At 41.5% G+C, this 17,154-nt stretch overlaps 1 protein-coding gene across 2 annotated transcripts in view; it reads left to right on the forward strand.

Annotated features, from left to right (window-relative positions):
• The window catches only part of grm8a (glutamate receptor, metabotropic 8a), a 231,413-nt gene that overhangs the window by 154,520 nt on the left and 59,739 nt on the right, over positions 1 to 17,154 (forward strand). For both annotated transcript variants that reach the window (XM_061078314.1, XM_061078323.1), the window contains exon 5: positions 690 to 827. In XM_061078314.1, the coding sequence (XP_060934297.1) occupies positions 690 to 827 (138 nt within the window). The remainder of the gene's footprint in view (positions 1 to 689; positions 828 to 17,154) is intronic.

Raw genomic sequence — 17,154 nt, forward strand, 5'->3', positions numbered from 1 at the left:
TTGAAATATTAAATGATTAAATGAATAGATTTTAAAAGATATAGCAAAGAAGCACAGCCATGCATGAAATAACATGTGAAATGAATACGGGTCATTTTTGACCCATGGAAGGGTAGTGATACAAAAATGTTTTTTATTAAAAACGTAGAAAAGGACAAATGAAAATAAGAATTTGTGATCATCAAAAACAAGTTAATTGAGGAATTCCTGAAGTTCTGAATGATGAAAAACATTTATTGAAAAGATATTTACAATTTAAACTCCATCGGGTCATTTTTGACCCATGTGTGTAAACCTGATTTAAAAATACAAAATCTATTTTAGTTCATAAATTATGAAAGATAAAATGAAAATAATGATTTGTGGTAATCAAAAATAAGATATTTAATGAATACTTTGAATATTAAATGATGAAATAATTAGATTTTCAAAAATATAGCAAAGAAACACTCAGCCGTGCATGAAATAACATTGAAAGTCAATACGGGTCATTTTTGACCCATGTTGTGTCTTAGAGGGGGTTTGCATAGCTTGTGTATCAAAGGGTTAACCTCTGCAGGGGAAGTGCACTCTGCATACTACACCATTAAGCCTGTACAATGTTAAAAACAACTATATAGTCAGAGTGATGATGAGTCAAACCTCTCTTTACTCTGTATTTACATTTCACCCTCTCTCTCTATTCACAGCGTTTGACCGGTATTTCCGTAGCCGCTCGCTGTCCAACAACAGGAGGAACGTGTGGTTCGCTGAATTCTGGGAGGAAAACTTCAACTGCAAGCTGGGGATGCACGGCAAGCGACCCGGCAGCCTGAAGAAATGCACAGGTAAGACGCTTCTGATTGACCTCTTCCTCCATTTGGACAAAAATAAACTTGAGTGGATGACAGGCGGCCTTTTCTTCTTGGAATTGGCAAACAACAACATGGATTCGGTAATTAGGTGTTTTCTGTTTTGGTTGCTCACAGGTACAGAGACAAAGAGAAACAGGAGTGCTCCTTGTTAGAGTTGGGTCAGATGAGGTGTTTTAACTCCACGTATATTCAGCAGGGGCTTGTAAATTTTACCTTCCCAAAAATTTGGCAGGTGGTCAGTTATAATTGGTGTTTTCTCAGCGCTGCAGCACATCAAATAGATGCTTTCTTCTAGCTCAGAGTCATTCTTCGCTTTTGATTCGAAACAAGGACTTGATAAAAATGCATCAATGAGTTTCCAGCTCATGAAATCCCAGAGGTGTCTTGTTTATATTTTCCCACATCGCCCATATTTCACACAAGTATAGTTTACCCCATAGACTGAATATAAAGATGGACAACACATCTCCATCTGCCTCTGTTGTATAAAAAAAGCTAATGTGAGATGTGGAGCAACAGTATCAATGTCCCGCCCAAACACAAGCTCGACCAATCACCAGTCGGTCTCAGCTGTCGATCTTGATGCTTCACTCCGTTTTTATAGCATCAAAGAATTCATCATTGTAAGAAGAATTACTTAAAGAACTACTGTTTATGGTTTCGTTGTGTGCCATCTGCTAACATGGAGGAGGCGGGCCCTGTCCTCCAGCCATCCAACAGGGGGCGATCAAGACTATTTGGCTTTTCTTTTGTCGTCCATCTTTGTTAGCGGTCAACGCCTCACCTTAAAACTCACCTGTGTTTCTGGGCTTTTGCTGTTACTCCGGCCAACAATGGTTTGTGCAGATGTGCCACATCCCTGTGGATTGTCTGCGGCTTCATTGGCACATCCTGGCTGAGAAAATGTGTCAGCAGGGAGAAGCCCGGCGCTTTAATTAGTGTGTATATTACAGAGTGCACTGTTGCCTCTAATAGACACCCTCAGAGCCCAGATCACAGAGGCTGTTGGCTCCGAGGAGCAATACAACTCAACAAGAACAATTGTTTGTGTACTCAAAGCTAAAAGAAATTAGATAATGCTTGGGTTCTGTGCTTGTGGATATGTGTACTGAATATGTGTGTGTCTGTTCTGTAATAATCACCTCTTTCTGTAATTTTGTGTGTGTGTGGGGGTGTGTGTGGAGGATTCCTTGTTCGACCCTCATTTTGCTTCTATATCAAAAAGCTACAGCTTGTTATTTTACACAAGGCCGAGCACCGCTGCTGATGTGTAGCCTCTGCATCTTGTGCTTTCTGTGCTTGTGTGTGTGTGTTAGTGTTGTCAGGATACCAAAATTATGACTTCGATACTATACCTGCCAAAATATCACGATACTCGATACTTTCGATACGATACCACAAATACGATACAATACCATAAATACGATACGATACTGGTATATTTATCTATGTTAGTAATAAATAAAACATCTGTAGGGTTCCCTTTTTTACCAGCTTGTTCCTGCCCAGGTTTTTGAACACTTAACAAATGGTTAACCCCCCCGGTCGCGCCACACAGTTTGAGACAGAATCACTTTCAACAAGCCGAGGACGGTCGGCTCGGCCATGTCTCCCTGAGATCACTCGCTGTGTGTGAGGACAGCCTGTTGCATGTGTGCGAGCTGGGAAGCCCCGCCCCTCGCAGTCAATGCATGCAGGCAGCGGTGACTGCGGAGCGGTGACTGCGCTCTGAATGCGTGCTATTATAATAAAGTACCGGTACTAAAAATATGCTAAACCGTATCGTTTTTAATGTAAGGGTACCGCGGTACCTTTCTAGTACCGGTACACCGTGCAACACTAGTGTGTGGGTGTGTGTCCATCATCTAGACAGTGCTGTATGTGCACTTTCACAGTATCTACACCTTTCACTGGCAACACAGCAAGTATCACAAGTACAGCAGGGGTAGCGATGTCATCAGCTGTCACCTGCTCGTCTGTCAGTGGTCACAGACATAAGTGCTTAACAGTTTAGGCTCTGCGGGACCTCTGCTGCTGCTTACACAGTAATAATAACTTTATGTCTACGGCACTTACAAAGTGAAAAAATGAATTAACTATAATAAGAGGTAATCACTTCATTTCAACTTTCAGAACCAATCTTTAAACCTTAAAATGTATAGAGAAACCCAACAGTTACCATAATGAGGAACACTTTGGCGACTGTGGAGAGAAAAAACTCTGTGATTTAGTGGAAGAAACGGTGAAATTAGGAAAGCGGGAAGTGAAGAGAGAGAGTGGGGGGGAGGAACAGTGTAGCCATCACACTTAGGCTCTGTCAGACCTGTTGTTTAATGAAAACCATATGCTTCAGTTGTACTTTGGCCTCATCAGGCACTTCTGCCTTTCAATCGCAATGAGGTTAAAAGCCGAACCTGAGGGCGCGCTGAGGCTAAAGGTAAATCTGATTGGCTGCTGGCTATGAGCTCATGTCCCAGCGGGTATTTCCCTCGGCTGACATCTGCCATTAGTTCACATAATTAGGTTTGTAAGGGCTGTGACTCCCGTTGACTGTCTATTACCGACCACGGCATCTGTGCACGTGGGCGTGTGTGTGTCGACGGCCCCGTGGTCCTGCGACAGAGTCCATTAATTCCAAGTGGGGAGGTTCGCGACCTCCAAGTCATCAACACGGAGCCAATCAACAGACTGCTGCTCAAGGTCGCCGTGGTGACACAGCTGACGGGACGTTGTGGAAACGGGTGTGATTATTGCTTATGATTGGGCTGAGGAGGGGGGGGGGTAGAAAGCTAGATGCCAACAAGTGTAAAGAATGATGTACAAATTAGAAACTGAGACAAATTTGAAGACACACCATGTCCTGTAAGTGTTGCAATATTGTATATTATATTATGCAGGATAAGAGATGATATCATGTGGTTCCTGACATGATGGAGTACATTTTTCTAATAAACAGTAGTATTCTACTGAGGTGGAGCTACTTTAACTATTTCATATTCTCATTTTTAAAGAAGAAAGAAGTTTTGTGGTCTTTCAATTTAAAATATTGGATCGACATATAGATATTGATATTGAACACATTGCACTTTTAGCACTGAGACTCTAAGCGGCAGTGCAAAAATGTGTATGTTTAAACTGTAATACCCGACCTTGAAAAGATAAAGAAAGTGAATTCCTGAATAAACGTCAAACTGCTGAATCCTGTCTCGCGGTGCAGAGCAGTTGTTTACTCTTCTCTGATGCTGAATGAGCGTGTCAGCGTTTCATCAGTCCGTCTGCAGCCTCTGCTTCCTTTCACCAGCACTCATTCATCATCTTCAAGACGTTTTACTGTCTCATGCATTCGTCTTTCAATCCCACCTGCAATATATTCTTTTCACCAGGAGTTAGATGGAGCTGAAGCCTATTTTGCAGACACGTATACCCGGCGCTCACAGACCGTATTGTAGTTTTACATGATTTTTCAAAGAGTGCATTTGCAGTTTTTCAAGTTAGTGCAGCTACAACTAGTGGGACCAGATATCTGATAATCTGATAATGATTTATTCACACCACGTTACTTCAACTTTCATCCTTCATCATTTCACAAAAGAATAAAGCGAATTGAAGGCGCTCAGACTTTTTCAGGCAGGTCTCGTGCGCTCGTAGAAGCCCGTCACCCGGGACGGCTCTCGACACCGGAATAAAACTCTCCTCGGATGAAAGTGTGCAGTCAGGTAAAACTGATGCCCGCGGAAAAGCTGACAGAAGCAGACATCCAGATCACAGATAAGCCTACATGCAGACTTTACATGCTCGCACACACCGATACGCTCTGCAGTGGTGGCGGATGAAATCCTGAATGAGTGCACACGCTGCGATTCAATTAATGTGAGACCTTGACAACTGACCCTCAGGTCACGCCGGCTTTGTTCTGATAAAGATAAATGTTGATATTTGATACACTCTTCACACAATCTTATTCTCCTCCTCACACACATCCAAACACCTTTTTTAACAGGTCCACTAACAGAATTCTCAGTGAAGTAAAATATTAACTTTTTATGACTGAAGAACATAAACTAGAGACTTGGGTTTTACTGCACTGCAATGATTGGTGGAAATATAAATCAGAGAGCATAAAGATGACAGATCTCCAGAGTTCAGTCGTCCAGGAGTAATCTGATTGGATTTAAGGTGGTCGGACCCGATCAAATCTTGAAAATGGGATTCTAAAATTTGTTTGCATCACTGGATTCAATTGACAGTATGTGATTTGATAGGATTAAGTATAGAATCCTGATGAAATTATCTCAGCTGAAAGGTGTATTCAGGGAGGATTTCAGGAAGAAACTCTAAGAAAACCTGAAAATTGGGGAAACCATTGGGTTGGGCTGGGAAGAAGTCGAAAAAAAAATACACAAAGAAGGGGCGAAACATGAAGGCCCATCAACACACACACACACACACACACACACACACACACACACACACACACACACACACACACACACACACACACACACACACACACACACACACACACACACACACACACACACACACACACACACACACACACACACACACACACACACACACACACACACAATGCGTCACATAGGCTCATCAACACATCCAGTCCACCAGGGAAAAGCATTGGTTGTGACAGGAGCTCCAAGCCTCAGGTACAAAGAGGAATTAAAGTGCAACATGTTGTTGTTGTTACACTGTCGGCTGCTCTTTTTTCTATGTCTTTCAAAGAAATGATACCAACTCTCTTTTTCTTAGCTTCACTCATCTCAGCTTCTCTCTTAACTCTTTACATTACTTATTTTTTAGTCAGACTTAAAAAGAGGTTCATTGTTGATCTATCGATACTTTGTTTAAATGGTGGCCAATGATCTACAGTAAAAACATCTTGAACAAAGCAGACTGTATATTCAACAATCTGCTTCATTAATATAATTTCTTTCTTTCCTACATTTATTTTAAGGTTGAGTGTCACTTTAGCGATACATTTTTTTATTAGGTGACAGAAACTGTTGCTAACGTCCCACTCTCAGCCTCCTCTTCCTCGCTCCTCCCTCACAATGTCTTAATTATATTCCTACAATAACTTGCTATCACTCTCATTGTCATGTTCTCGGCCAAAATTAGATTGTTCACACGTTCACGGAAAAAATTAAATCCGCTGTAATCTTTTAATCTATTTTGCCATAAATATGGCAAATAAAAGGAAGCCGGATGTATAAACGATCCAGACTTTTACATCAGTGCTAACATTTAAATACACTGCTCAAAAAAATGAAAGGAACACTTTTTTATCAGGGTATGGCATGAATTCAATTGCACTTTTTTTTTCTGGTCAGTTAAGTAGCAGAGGGGGTTGTTAATCAGTTTCAGCTGCATTGGTGTGGACGGAATTAACAACAGGTGCACTAGCGGGGCAACAATGAGACAACCCCCAAAATAGGAGTGGTTTTGCATGTGGAGGCCATTTCAAGTTTCTCCCTCTTGATCACTGCGACTGGTTTTCCAAGTGTTGGCTTTAGCTAGAGTCATTATCTCTACTGGGAGCATGAGGCGATTTCTTAACACTGCAGAAGTTGCACAGATTGTCCAACTCCTCCAGGATGGCACATCCATACGTGCCGTTGCAAGGAGATTTGATGTGTCTCCCAGCATAATCTCCAGAACCTGGAGGAGATTCCAGGAGACAGGCAGTTACTCTAGGAGAGCTGGACAGGGCCGGAGAAGGTCCTCAACCCATCAGCAGGACGGATATCTGCTGCTTTGTGCAAGGAGGAACAGGTTGAGCACTGCCCAAGCCCTACAGAATGACCTCCAGCAGGCCACTGGTGTGAATGTCTCTGCCCAAACAGTCAGAAACAGACTTCATGAGGGTGGCCTCAGGGCGCGACGTCCTGTAGTGAGCCCTGTGCTCACTGCCCAGCACCGTGGAGCTCGATTGGCATTTGCTATAGAACACCAGAATTGGCATGTCCGCCACTGGCGCCCTGTGCTTTTCACAGATGAGAGCAGGTTCACCCTGAGCACCTGTGATAGACGTGAAAGGGTCTGGAGAAGCCAAGGAGAACGCTATGCTGCCTGCAACATCGTTCAGCATGACCGGTTTGGTGGTGGGTCAGTGAGGGTCTGGGGAGGCATATCCATGGAGGGACGCACAGACCTCTACAGGCTAGAGAACGGCAGTCTTACTGCCATTAGGTATCGGGATGAAATCCTTGAACCCATGGTCAGACCCTACGCTGGTGCAGTAGGTCCTGGGTTCCTCCTGATGCACGATAATGCCCGGCCTCATGTGGCAAGGGTATGCAGGCAGTATCTGGAGGATGAAGAAATTGATGCAATTGAATGGCCCTCACGATCACCTGACCTAAACCCGATAGAACACCTCTGGGACATTATGTTTCGGTCCATCAGACGCCACCAGGTTGCTCCTCAGACTTTACAGGAGCTCACTGATGCCCTTAGGCAGATCTGGGAGGACATCCCACAAGACACCATCCGTTGTCTCATTAGGAGCATGCTGCAACGTTGTCAAGCATGCATACAAGCACATGGGGGCCACACAAGATATTGAGAAGCATTTTGAGTTGCAGAAATTGAATTTTGGCAAAATGGACAAGCCTGCCACATCACTTTTTCACTATGATTTTTGGGGTGTCTATAAAATTGAGCCCTCTGTAGGATGAAAACTTTTATTTTCATCAAAGATGTGGCATCCTTTTGTTCCTAAGACATTAAACTGTCCATATCAGTATAAATATCCAACATAATGATTTTTCACAATGAGATCTGATGTGTTTCCAAAGTTTTCCTTTAATTTTTTTGAGCAGTGTAGGTATGACGGGCTAGCGCTCTTCTCTGAGCTATTTGTAATATTGTATATTTTATGCAGCTGTAGAGTGGGCACTTGCATTGCTTATTGTGGACGTGTGTAGTACGCCCCCCCCCCCACCACACACACCCAAGACATTGGGGGAAGCACATTGTGCGGATGCCGTCTGTGAATAGAATGAGGTTATTATGGCAACAAAACGAACACTGTGCTTTTACTTTGAAGACGAAATAGCTAAATGGGAAGTGATTCTGTGAATGGTGGTGCCATGTCATTATATTATATTTCATATAATTTAGCTGACGCTTTTATCCAAAGGAACTTTTGATAAGTGCATTCGGCCATAAGGGTACAAACCCAGAACAGCAAGAATCATGTTAGCTTAAAAGAAGCCAAACTACAAAGTGCTACATGTGAGTGCGACAACATCAGAGTAGACAATGTTTATTAGTCCATCACCTTCTTAACCAAACTGTTGTTCTCTACTGAAGGGTGCGCTCTCACTTCCTTCCTACTTATCAGGCGAACACAGAAGAGTATCAAGCCTTTGCCCTTGTGCACAAACACATGCCGGTTGGTTGCAAATAGAGCAAATCCTAATGAGGTTGATGGGGCAGGAGAGTTATTAGGCCGGCAGGCTGGATAAACTGTTGCGTCCCCGGTGAAAAGGCCTCAGGGTCGAACAGACGTAAAGACACAGACAAACACAGATGGAGAGCTTGATGGACAATTAGAGGCAGACCAGCAGTGGGGGACGGATTTCAGCCTGCGAGACTGCTAGTTACAGACAGACGGTTGTTTATGACTCTGAGCAGCAGCATTAATATTCAGTAGGCAAGTGTCATTTAACATTTTTAGCTGCAGTGAAATGATCCTTTTTTGTATCTATTTCCTGGTCTCACAGATGAGTCTGTGTTTGTATGACTGATAGCGGAGATGCATTCAAACAAATCAAAGGATGAATGAGATGTGTCTAGTCTTACACAGAAATACTCAGATTACATGGCAAGTTCATTTCTGGAGTCTCCAAATCCACTTTCACTGGAACTAAGGACAGGAAAACAACAGTCCTTGCTCCAGGGGCACAGATGAATAGGGTTGGATTTACACTGTGCCCCCGCCTATTTAAGAAATGTTTCACTTTCTGTACCTGTGTCAAAGTAGATTAACTGTAGTGTTTATATAGGCTGAATCCATCTATTTGTGTTAACCAGGCTTTTATTGTGAAATATGAGCAGGACCTGTCGTTTGCATAATATGTCTGAACAGACGTCTATTTAAATTTCATCAGGTCTCATCTTTGTCGTCATACTTATTTACAGCTAACTGCGTAAAGTTTTATCACAGCTGATAAGAATGACGACCGAAGCTATGAAACTAAGAGCTATGTTTTATCTGTAATTTGCCCTTTTGTTAGATTCCATAGTATTTGTATCAGTACTTAAGGATGATTGAAGGGAAAATAGCCTCTTGCCCAAACGTGTTAGAAAAATACAACCCTTCTGACAGTATTACGAGCCGGAGCTGCATTTATCACTTTGTTTACGTCCGTCTTTCCTGTCTCCGATTGTGCGAAATAAAAAGTATCAGTATTCAAATAAAAAAATGTGTGGCAGGTGCTTGTGGATATTTGTGTTTCTGTCGTCGGAGAAAACACAAATCTTGGAGGAGTTGTCACGGGTGAAAGAAAACAAGAGCTGCTACACTAATGTTATTTCGAAGTTGGTCCTCTCTTCAAGAAATAGCAGCTTTAGCCTCAGGTGCGTGTCTCCACCGTCTCCTCCGCTCTTCCACTCGTCTGTTGTTTCATTTATTTCTCTTGTTTCTCTCAACCTCCCCTTCAATGAACCTCCTTTCTATTTATCACCTCTCGTTCCCGCTTCTGTTTAGATGTCTTCAGTCCACCCTTCTGTCTTATTGGATCCAATTTTCTCCCTCTCCCCTCTGACTATTGTTATCACGCGCTATCCCTGCCTCCTCTCCTGTCTCTTTTTGTTCCATCTCTCACCCTCCTCTTTTGTGTGTCCGTGAGGGTGTGCAGGTATTTGTGCTTGCTCAAGAGTGGGAAGATGGGAGCGCCGCTGACATAAAACACCCATTCCCTCCGTGACACAAATGAGATTTCTTGTTTATTTGTTCGTATAAAAGCCGTGCAGGAGAGAGATTACGCAAAGAGCAGAATGACAAAATTGAAATTGAGAAAAAAAGTTGACGGTACAGCGAGAGGACTAGCCAGTGAGCGTAGCCAAGTTGTGCCACGACAGTGATTCAGCATAATATAAATAATGACCAATGAATAATTTATATAAGCTCTGTGTACCGTCGGTGGAGATATATAGCCGTAATAATGCAGAGATGTAATATATATTAGCCACATATGTCAGTGGCATCACATTATTCATGAAAAGTGGAGTACCGCAGCGATAAAGCAGAAAACATTCCGGCTGCGGTCTGATGGGAGGAGGAGAGGAGGGAAAGAAGGTGGAAAAAGAGGATAAGAAGGCAGAGGCCGGGTCAAAGAGAGATTTAAACTTTACAGCCACCATAACAAAGAAATTATGATTTATTAGAACCTATATTTTTACTTTTTTCTATTGGTAATATTATTATTGGATTCAGCAAGTTGATTACTGAGACCTTGGGACAAGATTCCTCAAAAGATTTGGCAATAAGTCCAAAGAAGTCTGGTGATCACAAAGGTTTTAAAGAGTTAGTTAACACCTGAATAAAAAGTGTTGCTCTGATGAGTTTTGTTTGAAAGGTTCACATTTTTCAATAATCTTTGCCCAGAAATCACACGACTAATGGGAGTGGTCAGGAGTGATGTCATAGTGAACTGACTAGATTCAATTCTACGTCACTGTAACAAGGACTGAATTTAAAGCATATAGATCAAAACAAGATTTTCAGGGGTTGTAAAGTTGATCTTAACCCTCAGAACGTATGCATCTAATACAAAAGTCTTTGACATTCTTTAATTTACAATGTGAACCAGATCTAATGTTAACAAAGACAGGAACTTTGGTCCAGACCTTCATGTGTGAAAACTCCCTTACACACGTTTCCCACTATTCAGCTAGGTGAGGGCCACATTTTTCTGAGAAATGAAAATACAACTGAATTTTCTTTGTAGAAACTTTTCCAATTATTTGTTCTAACTTAAAGCCAACCTCTGAACTAACTCCTTCCACAAAGTGTATCCGGCTGAATGATATTCAAATGGTAATTGACATTGATCTCTGATTCTATGCACACACCAAATTATTGACACGCTGGCACACACACGCACTCACACATTTGAATGCAATGACTGGTGTTTGTGAAGCGGTGTATTGACATAACCCTCAGCTTGACTGCTCTCTTGTCAAATCATGTAGAGCAGAATCTCTGCCTGATGCTCATTTCCTATTCTCCCTTATTGATTATTTATTTCTTTCCTGGTAGATTAGCCCTGAAGCCGACAGAAAGCCAGACGAGTGTGGTTTTAACTAGATACCTGTGTGTGTCTGTCGGTGTGTCTGTGTGTGTGTGTCAGGAGGGCTCTTCCCACATTTCAATTTGTGATATATGAAGCAAAAACATAGTTAATCAAAACAGATGTGTGTGTATGTATTATCACAGTGATTTATTACATACATGACTTGTGACGCGGGGGCAGCGTCTCCCTATCCTGTCATCTCATGTTTGATTAATACGGTAAACGCTTATTAAGCAACATTTGTGGAAATGTATTCATCAGCATTTGAATTGAGTTTGCATTATTCTGTGATTAAAAATACATACATTTTTCAGTAATTCATCTAATCTGCATTTCAAACAGGTAAACAAATGTGTGCGTATATATGCATACGTGAGCACGGCTGAGAAAACAAAAATGGACCAGAAGTGAAAGAGGAAAATCTTCTCTTCGGCGGCGGCGGTGGTGGAGAACGAGGGAACCGAATGTTTTCATAATTGAAGTTTAATTAAGGAGCTTGTCCGAATCATTAGTCTGTCTGTCATCCGTGGTGCCATCAATCACTCGGCGTGTAAAACCGGGCTGGCACGCTGGTCCGTGAAGGCATCCATCACGGCACTTAGCCAGTCAGCATTCTTGTATTAGCATCACCTCGCTGCCTCCATGCATTGCTTTGTGTTCGTCTTGGACCCGGCGTCGCCTCACGAGCGAGGCATTACATTTTAGAGGCTTCTCTCGCTAATCTCATCGCAGAGCCTCCTGATAAACGACCCGCGGGCACGCCTCGAGTGTTTTGGTGGCTAAACAAATGTTAGCTTGACCTGACATCATGGCGGCGGGGGGGAGATTGAAGACGCAGCCTGTAATGGAACATATTGCCATTTAAATTCTTGCTCAGTCAGAGTATAACAGAACTTACTGCATCCAGATAAGAAAGTCTGCTACACTGCGGACTGCACTACCACTGAACAAGGTACTTCACATAGTGGCTCAAGCCAGCAGACTGAGGCTCCAAGGTTAGAATCTGATTAGATGTTTCAAGGTAACACAGCCGTAACCATGGTTTTACACATAGCGGGGGATACAACTGCAGGACCATAATTCTAGTTTGTATTGATACACGATGAGAAGTTATTGATTTTTTTATAAAGGTGCTCTACTCAAGAGTTGAAAAAGCAACTTGCAGCAACGCCAAACTTGTTTCTCGTGTTGATCTGGTTCTTTATAGTTTTATCAAAGTTACACGTCGCTGTGTGGTTACACAGAATGCAGGCGTGTGCAGGGACGCTGCTCGTGCATTCAAGTTTCAAGTACTTGTGAGGGACTCCAACTACAAAGACTCAGAAGACAGCTGCCTGAAAGCTATTCACTTCTGTGTGCGTGCGTGCATGCATGTTTTTAACTTTTGATACACTACCTGGAACACAAGTTGCATCTCATTGTTAAATGTAGACAAATGTAGAGAAACAACTATATATATGCAGAAGACAAAGACATCATGGATACAAAATGTCAATCTTAAATTTATATATTATACATCGGTCCTTTAACAGGGTCGTAATTGAACATGCTTGTTATTTGTCTGAATAAGTATTCACAATTTTGAACAGTGAAATAATATATTTTTTAGTATTCATCATTTTTCCAAGGTATTCACATTTGTACATATAAAAATATGAATACTTGTATCTGTGCCTCTCTGCTGGCAACCTGTCCGGGGTGTAGCCCACATGTTGCCCATTGTTAGCTGTGATTGGCTCCAGCCTCCTCTGTGAGGATAAGCGCTATAGATGGATCTAACGTGTGCGGTGAGGTTGAGGTGCAAGGTTGGTGTCAACATGTTGTTTAAGCGATTCAGGCAGAGGTCTATTATCAAAATGTATTCCTGACTTTGAATGAAAATCACCACATCTTCATCTGGTCTCAGCTGCAGGACCCTTTTGTCAACCAAAGACCTTAAAGTTGACATTTTCTTGTTGGCATTTATATCCGCTGGTGACTGGATCTACAAACAGCAGCTTATCTCACTTTCACATAAATACTTTCATCATGAAATCACTTTTGAACAAAGTTTTCTTTCGCGCCCGTGGCTTTTATTAAGCACAACCGAGATGACTAACGCGTTTGTAAAGATCTAGAAACAGATCACAGCAGCCGGCCCGTCCGCGTGCCTCTGGAGCGAGAGCAAATAATCGTCCGCGAAAACATGGAAATGACTTGGAGGCAGATAAGGAGATGATTGCATCCTCATGAAGTTTTGGGGTTTTTAGATTAATCTTTCTTTTTTCACGAGACTTGAAAGTTGGTGCTCATCTGTTTTTCAAACGATTTTTCATGCAAATCGTCCCGAAACAAGCAGCCGACTAAGGAAGCTGCCTGTAGACTTAAGCGTCATTAGAGAAGCAGGATTTAATTCAAGAGCTGCTGGCTGGAAAATAAATCAGAGTGTAATGTGCATAAGCTGGACAGGGTTCATATTAATACACAAACATAACATCCATCTATCTTTGTCCCTCCATCCTCAATCCTAGAGCTACAACTTGTTATTGCTTCACACTGCAATAAAACACGAGGAAGCATTGTGATGAATAATGAATATTATTTTAAGCTATTAAAATACTCCGTTAAATATGAGTCTTCATTTTGCACCTGGACAAATTACTGTGCAAAGACGAAGAGGATGAATTTGAGGCCGCTTCCGCGACGTGACGAGCTGCTCCTGGCTGCACACAATGGGCGGACGCATCCAATATAAGCTTTATTGTGTTGTACGCACACACTCAGACAGACACACTCATGCGCCGCTTACAACACCTGACGCAATCCCAGGAAACAGAGACTGTGTTTTTCCGGTTAGCAGCGCTCGTAACAGCGCCAGCCGTTTAACTGTCTCAGGGCACGGTTGCATTTGCTTGCGATATGAATGATGCATCGTGTCGTTTCACTTCTAGTAAGAACAGCAGAGGAGAAATTATCATCAACGCTGACATTTTGAAATATGACACAAAGAGCTGAGCTGCGTCGTCCCCTTCCTGTGAATAGAAACATGCACACGTGCTGAATGCAATCAAGTGTGCACCTCCACTAATGCATCTGGGGATTAAAGATGGAAAATCACACATAATATATATATTGGCTTTGTAAACACAAATCTGATTTCAAGTAATGACTGCGATCAGCAATGCGGTATTCACCATTTCGTTTTTAAAGGTCAAGGCAAATTATTGTATTGATATTTTTATGTTGATATTCTTGTCGTGTGGAACACATCATGTTCTCTCTCTCTCTCTCTTCAGTTCACTTCTCACTCAAAGAATATTTCAGTGTTTCATTTAAAGTTTGCATTTCTCTTAATTGAAAATTCTAGTTGAATTAAAGTCGATTTGGAAGTTAATATAAGTATATTTTGTTGCCCCTGACCTTCCTGTGTGTGCTTTGTGTGTCAAAGCACTTTGAATACAAATGTTTAATCACATATGTATATATAAATAAGTATAGTATTATTATTATTATTATACATTTTTTAATTAACAAGTATCTTACATAAGTTTCCTGCAGAAATAAAGTGATATTTCTATGAATGCCTTTTTTTACTTCCCACTCTGCAGTTCCAGCTATAATAACAATAATTAGCCACTGTTGAAGCCACATTCATGAACATTTTTCATGCTAAGAAAATGTATATAGGGTGGTATGTCACACTCATGCCACCCCTGTGTTATGTAAAGGTACCTTGTGTGGAATCATTCACTCATTAAGGTCCTTTTTCGCTTTATTTATGGACTATTAGCATAACTATGAGTGTGATTATGTTGGAACATTAGGCATTCAGCTCAAGGGCCCTTTGTTGATGAGTGGGACTGTATCTCTACACAGAATGCTCTGGTCTCACACACTAATACGTCTTGCTCTCTGCTCTATGTGGCACAAATTACCAATTCCCTGGTACTTAGATGCATATTTGTACCCGTGCTACTGTGATGCAGTGCAATAGAAATATGCCATGTTATTGTTTAAGGGGTTTAAGTGACGACGTGCCGTAGCTACAGGCCGCGTTCTGCTCTGATACTTTAATAGCAATGCAGATGAGAGTGTGCATATGTAATGTGGAGGTACAGTGTGTGTTTACTTGTGTGTGCCTGTGTCACCAGGCTTTCCTATGTGAATTTAAAGTTTGATTATTAATAGAAGTGTCCCAGTAGAGAACTCTGACCTCATGTGATCTGACTCATGTGATGTGATTATCCATGTATTATACCACCTTGTATTATACGGAAATAGATGGATACCATATTTCTTATTGGCTGAGCAAACAAGGCCAAACACAAGCTCAAGAGTCTCATTGCCAAAGAGAAACAAGTTGTACTGTACATTTTGTTATGCTTCTGTTTTAGAACCTAACTCTGTGAAGGTTATGCATCACACAGCTTGTTACCAAAGATAATACTTCTTTGTTGTATTAAAAGATGCAGTTCTCAACTGCAACAATAACGCAAAATGGCATGGGAGAACATCTCAATAGAAGAATCCATTACCTAACCCTGTAACTATTCCATTTAAATAGGCAAAAAAAACAGCAATAAATAGGCTCCTTTAGATATGTACTTGGTTTTGACAATTTAACAATATTCAGGTCAGTGCAGATTTGTCTGATGATGGGTCCAGGTCCCAGCTTTTGAGGGAAAGATGGGTCTGATGGATCTGGTCCAGTTTTCCTCAAATAAAAGGCTTGGGTGTCTCAGTTCTCTTATTGCTGCATCCCCCGATATACTCACACTGATGGGGATAGAATCTTAAGTTTAAAGTCTTTAATCCACATTAAGCACACCTCAGTTATTTCAGTCTATATCTTAAATGCTAGATTTGTACTGTTTTAATTGCTGCTCTACTTAGATTAAAGTGCTGGAACAAATCCCAGCGTCAACCTCCATAAACTCTTTATAGTAAATATATAAAATAATAACACGATTTGGCTTTGAAGTTAGCAAACCGGGTGTAAAGCGAGTATTTCATAAGCTTGTGAGAAATTGCTCTTCTTTTTCAGTGACTATTGAAAATATTGAGCAGGTTGTCGCCCAAAGGTTGAACAAATCTACGGGTAAATAAATGACAGTTATTTGTGCACCTGTTTATTTTATTTCATCTAAAAATTGAAGGTGATGCATTAACCAACATGTTGGACAACTCTGATGAGCAATAAGTTATGTTCATGCCTGTTGCTAGGAAACAAATCGGTACATTGTTGTGTTTTTTCCACCCTCAGTCTCGGTCTGTTGCTTTAGAAAACAGGTCGTATTTCACATGTACATTTTTTTCTCTCCCACCCTAGCCTCCTGGTTTACCAGCCAGCCTGCGGTCATGAAATCATTACTGTATCGCATCAGTGCAGCCAGCGATTGAAGCTACAGTCAGTAATGTGCAGGTACAGAAAGGAAAGACGCAGATTAATATCTTCAGATTGGACGGGGAGGAGCTGCCCTTTGGTGCAGTGGCTTTTACTGGTTATCATAGGAAGAGAGAGTGTTCATACAGGAGTGAGGGACATGGTGCTGCAGCAGATGAAGTGCTGTTAAAGCCGGGAGTAAAAGTAAAGCAGTTATCTGATCATACATGAAAGACAATGTGTGTGTGTGGCTAAATAATACTGATTTAATAAGCTTAATTCATATGTATATTAAAAGGAAAGGATTTAAAAGCAGTAACAGGAGAGGGGCGGTACCAGGGGCACTGGCCCAAGTTCAAATCTGATTGGCCCATGAAGACCCCCTGTCCAGTTAGTAGTCTTTTGCTATTTCAATTGATGTAGTCACTTATAATAGTCACAATAAATTTGACAAATTATCTACAATCTTTTTTAGAAGTACATTATGTGCTGGAAGGAGCAATTTTCTCAATATGTTCAATGATGTGTGACTTTGAATCAAAGCTAAAGAGCAAACAGTAAGCAAGAAAAGACTTAAATGTGCTTCTTACTGAATCAGGAATTGGACGCAGGACAT

This window comes from Limanda limanda, chromosome 1 (assembly GCF_963576545.1).
Source record: "Limanda limanda chromosome 1, fLimLim1.1, whole genome shotgun sequence".
NCBI classification, from domain to species: Eukaryota; Metazoa; Chordata; class Actinopteri; order Pleuronectiformes; family Pleuronectidae; genus Limanda; species Limanda limanda.